This window comes from Ziziphus jujuba, chromosome 10 (assembly GCF_031755915.1).
Source record: "Ziziphus jujuba cultivar Dongzao chromosome 10, ASM3175591v1".
NCBI lineage: Eukaryota > Viridiplantae > Streptophyta > Magnoliopsida > Rosales > Rhamnaceae > Ziziphus > Ziziphus jujuba.
Window position 1 is genome coordinate 21,865,442 of NC_083388.1, and position 5,296 is coordinate 21,870,737.

The 5,296-nt window shown below is 36.3% G+C and overlaps 1 protein-coding gene across 2 annotated transcripts; it reads right to left on the minus strand.

Moving 5' to 3' along the window:
• Positions 1 to 343: 343 nt before the first annotated feature.
• LOC112490657 (receptor-like protein 50) lies at positions 344 to 4,779 on the minus strand. Of its 2 annotated transcripts, XM_060811789.1 has the most exons (3): positions 3,693 to 4,779; positions 1,572 to 3,620; positions 344 to 736 (listed from the first exon to the last, which is right to left on the minus strand). In XM_060811789.1, the coding sequence occupies exons 1-2, from the start codon at positions 4,639 to 4,641 to the stop codon at positions 1,618 to 1,620; spliced, it is 2,952 nt and encodes a 983-aa protein (XP_060667772.1). In that variant the 5' UTR covers positions 4,642 to 4,779; the 3' UTR covers positions 344 to 736; positions 1,572 to 1,617. The 2 variants fall into 2 exon arrangements, with proteins under 2 accessions (XP_060667772.1, XP_060667771.1); XM_060811788.1 differs by having other exon boundaries at positions 1,572 to 4,779.
• Positions 4,780 to 5,296: the final 517 nt, after the last annotated feature.

A 5,296-nucleotide genomic window follows, 5' to 3' on the forward strand; every position in this document is an offset into this window, starting at 1 on the left:
ACACACACACCTACACCCAGAGAAAATTATACCTTCCCTCACTCTGCCTTACCAATCCATTAGCCAATCCATACTGTTTTCATGAAATTTCTAAGCTGCTGAACCCACAAGAGTATCTAGACCATGACCAAAGTAATTCCAATTTTATTTGCAGTAGGCCAAAGAAAAATAAATTTATATGCAATGAAAGCCTTGACCAAAGGAGCCTACTTTTGAGAGGCACATAATCTGAAGGATTGTTTGTCCATATAGATTACTTTTGTGATTCTTTCTCATTTTGTTGGCTTGCTAATCAAATCAGGTCTATTTTTCTCTTTTACTTTTTCTTTTCTTGGGTTAAGAAATAAGATTGCCCTGTATATCAAACAAATTTTGATGCATTACAGTTGGATATCAAAAGCCAAAAGGTGTATTGGACTTCAGTAACTTGACTCATGCCCATTTTAACATCTATCTAGTACAACATGAATTACTGATATTGCTCTTTAATTCTACTCAATAGCATTTATTGGATCATGATAATAAGAGAGAGAGAGAGAGAGAGAGAGAGAGAGAGAGAGAGAGAAGGAGAAACTTTATGAGACACATGAGTGGTCTAACACTCTAACTAATAGGACTTAGATTGAGACACTTGGCTTGGGAAGTCGAATTCCATTTCCAGCAAGTCCAACTTCACTGCCAAATTTCACTACTTTTTTCATCTGCTACATATCATCCATTATCATGGTGTATGTCTCTGCCCAGCATAAAAAGTGATTTAGTTGTCATTATAATGTACCATGATGAATGATCTATTTGTTACAAAGAAAATAAATAAATAATAAAAAATGTTCTATCATTTCCTGCAAAAGCACTTGTTGATTATCATGAGTAGTTGGAGAAAAAGAACAACCTAACAGTTTGCTAATAGACAATAGATAGAGAAGAAGCAACTTTTCTCTGCGTCCCCTATTACAAGAGAATATTTTTAAATTAACAGTACCACACAGAAGTTTTATGTTAAACAGAGTAATTAGCTATATAATATGTATAATACATGTAGCTAATTATGGACAAATTTTCATCCACGTTTCATCCTATTACTATTAATAAGGCAGTATAGTTCAGGAATTTACTATGCTTGTGACAATTTCTCTAACTACTCTGCTTCCAGAGCTTTCATTTTTCTATAAAAGTTTGTCAGTAGATTTGTTTAATTTTTAAAGCTCCAAAAACTAATTTGAGTTCTTTTTGGTAATCTGGGGAGCCCTTTGGACCCAAGAAAACTTTTGCTAGCAAATTAAAACTGCTGAGCATATATAATAGAAGACCAAAAAAGAAAATCATAACGCAGTAAAAGTTATCATAAGTCATCGTTCCCCACAAATTCCAAGGAATATTATTCTTTTTCTCTATTCTAGCTGATCAGAAATTTTCTTACCAACCCTGCTAAATCAATAAATCTCCAACAATATATTTAATTAGTATATATTAATCAATATATGATTACCAAGTAACAAATATCAAAACGTGGCATATGTATACATGGTATTGCAAACATACATATATAAATTGAAAAGGAAAATGTATACCTTGAACAATAAAAATGTAGTGGTCCATAACCATATCCATCTAGGTTCAGCAACAGCGGGCGTAGATGGTTCTTCCAACAGAACTTGTCCAAAACCAGTTTGATGACGTTCTTGAGAAGAAGATGAGGTGTCCAATGATTAGTCCAACTACCATTCCACATCCATATCCCAGTACCACTACTTTCCAGCTAATAATTAAACCATCATCATCTTCTGATTCTGCTTCTTTGCCTTGGAAAGGAATCGTTGTGTCCATGTTTTCACATTTCTTGAACACCTGAGAGCCGCATAATCCTGGGTTTTCCTCGAAAGAGGAATATGAAAATGTATCAAACTGTCTGCCTTGGGGTATTGGGCCTGTGAGTTGATTACAGCAGAGATTTAAGTATTCAAGAAACGTGAGATTTGTCAACTGCTGAGGGATTCTTCCAGAGAGGCTGTTTTTGGAAAGATCCAACGATTCAAGTTCACTCATAGCTCCAACAGACAATGGGATGGTCCCGCTGAAACTGTTGCTGGACAAATTGAGCATGATTAAAGACCGTAGATTACCGATGCTACTTGGAATTTCTCCATCAAATCTGTTATTTGAGAGGTCAATGGACGTTAAGATCGTTGGGATCCTCCTGAATTTCACTTCTGATCCCTTATCCACCATGCTCATGGTGTATGTAAATGTAACAGAATAGTTGGAATTATTTTTTGATGCACCTATATATATAATTTCTGACTTAACTCGATCAAGAGCATTTATCATGCCACTCCAACTTCGAAAGTATTCTGATGGTAAACTTCCATTGAAATGATTAAAAGAAAGATCTATGATACCCAATTTCACAAAGCCCACAAATTTTTGACGATGCCATATGGGACCGAAAAATTTGTTTGATCCCAACACAAGAACTCTCAGCTCTGGCAAATTGTGTAACCAAAAAGGGAATTTGTCCCTTATCTGGTTGTGTCCAAGATTTAGAACTTCTAACTTACAGCAGTTGACCAAAGATTGTGGAACATTTCCTTGTAGCTGATTGTGACTGAGGTCCAGTATTCTCATCATACTGGACCTATCATATGAACATATCTGTTGGGGTATGATTCCACTAAAGTTGTTTCCATGCAGATCCAATACCTCTAGAGAACTACCCAAGTTACCCAACCATGGCGGAATTGTTCCGCCAAAGTAGTTGTTAGACATATCAAGTACTTTAAGATTAGTCCATTTACGAAATGATGGATCGATTATCCCAGTCAAATTATTTCCCACGATCGAAAAATAGGATATCGATGTCAACAGTGGTGGAACTGTAAGTGATCCTTGCAACTTGTTATACCTCAAGTCTAGGTTTATCAATTTCATTTTCCCTATGGTGCCCCAAAACCATTTTGGTATTTCGCCTTCAATTCTGTTGCCAAAAAGGTCTAATACCTCTAATTGATCTTGGGTCTTAAGGAAATTTGGAAATTCACTTATGTCGCATGAAGCCAGATCTAACGCTCGAAGCTTTGGAAGTTCAAAATTTGTGCTTACTTTTGTAATAGACAGACCAGAGACTGAAAGGCCAAGAAAACGGAGCTTAACGAGTTTTGTGAAGTTGCTAAACTCAAGTGTGCCGCTGAAGTGGTTGTTTTCAAGGTCAAGAAATTCCAGGTTTACAAGCTTGAACATTGACTGTGGAATTTGTCCATTTAATTTATTTACTCCCAGAGTCAGAAACTTCATTTGAGAGGAATTAGAGACATTTTGAATACTAAGGGGGCCTGTAAACTGATTTCTATCGAGATTCAGCCGATTTAAATGAGGCATTCTAAACAAAAATGAAGGAATGAATCCATCCAAATTGTTCCCTGAGAGTTGTAAAGATCTCAGCTGTGTGAGGTTTCCAACTGAAGAGGGTACTTGGCCACGAAATTGAGAATATTGAAGCCGTACATAATTAAGTTTTGCAAGGTTCCCCAGTGCAAATGGCAGCTCATGACCGTTGAAGTGGTTCCATGAGAGGTCAAGATATGTGAGCTGGGAAAGGTTCCAAATTGAAGAAGGAATGGGACCTACAAAATTACAATACCTGAGAGACAATCTATTCAAGGACTTGAGGTTGCCAATTGAGTCTGGTAATTTACCTGAAAACTTTGTGAAGTCAAGATTCAACACCCTCAAAAAGCTAGAAGGTTGAAATTGCTGAAGAAATCCCAAGAGAAGATAATTACATGGTACATAGATAATTTCTAGCTTAGGAAGCTGAAAGATGTTCTCTGGAAACTTCCCATATATATCGCATCCACCCAAACGCAGATGTGTCAAGGAAGATAAATTCACAAGGGATTCAGGTAAGGATGATGAAAGATTAACTTGGTGCAGGAAAAGTTTGCTTAAATTTGTCATGTTCTTGATGAGGCTTGTGAAATCTTCCTTTTTAAGATATAAAAGACTAGTTTCATCGTAATCCTTAAAAGAAGAGAGACTAAGTGCAACCATATTGGTAAGAAATGAAATTTCAGATGGAATATTCCCAGTAAACATAGAGAAAGAGAGGTTGAGATGTGTTAACCTTGAAAGCTGACCGAACTCAGAGGGGATTTGGCCGAAAGTGAAGTTGTTAAAGGAAAGGTTGATCTCTTGAAGATGATGCAACTTAAAGAGGCTACTGTTAGAATGCAAAGGCCCTTCAAGCCAGCTGTTGGCCAAGTCCAGGCCAACAACTTGTCCGGTTTCCAAGTCACATGCAACACCATCCCAGGAACAGCAATCCTTTTCTGCCTTCCAAAACTTCATCTTCGGATAAGAGTCATTCACATCTTCATAGTGAGAATCAGGGTACACAGAGCAAGCATAATAATAACCGCTGAAGTTGGGTTTTTGAAATGCAAACTCTTGTTTGAACTGCAACAAAGCAACGCTCTGGTCAGTAAGGCATCTCTTCCGTGAAAAGGAAGTGGCAGAGAGATTGGAATTAGAGCATGAAACATAGGTGCAGCAACATGAGATCATGAGGATCATCAAGTACAGTATGAGACAGTATTGATTTTGGTAAGAACCGATGCTTCTGTTCAGCATCTTGGCTGAGAACATTATAAATATTTGTGAGATTACTTCAACCTGAAAGCAGTGTTGAATTCAGAGGAAATATTAATTTGGTTGCAGGGATTCCAGGGATAGGCTTTATACACTTAAAGCCATTTTGTATAATATTTGCTTCTTTTTCTTTTCTTTTTTTTTCTTTTTTTTTTCTTTTTTTTATAGAAGCGTTATATTTACTAAAACAACGTTATTATCTGAAATTAGGTGATCATTACAGTCAGCTGTCCCAAAGCGATAATAAATGTTAGGTAAAAGACCCGGTCTTGTGGGGACTGACCAACGGTGAAAGTCGTGCTTCCTACCACTGCATTTTGTCAAATTCTAACCAAAAGAAAAAAAAAAAAAAAAAGTTTAAATAATGGGCAACTTGACACCGTCTCATGGGGTGAGTCTTAGAAGCTAAAATGAAAGTGAAAGTTGAATTGGATTCTTTATAATTTTCTTTCAGAGAAAATAAAAAGAACAATCAATATTGTTGGTAATCCACGTACATAATTGGGAATTTGAAAATGGAGAAAATTATTATAAATGTTAAAAAAAAGAAAAATCAATACTATTGATATTTTATATATTATATAATGAAGCTGTCCATTCTGTAATATTTTGTCTAAACCTGAGTCCTCGATCGGTCGATCACACCGATAAA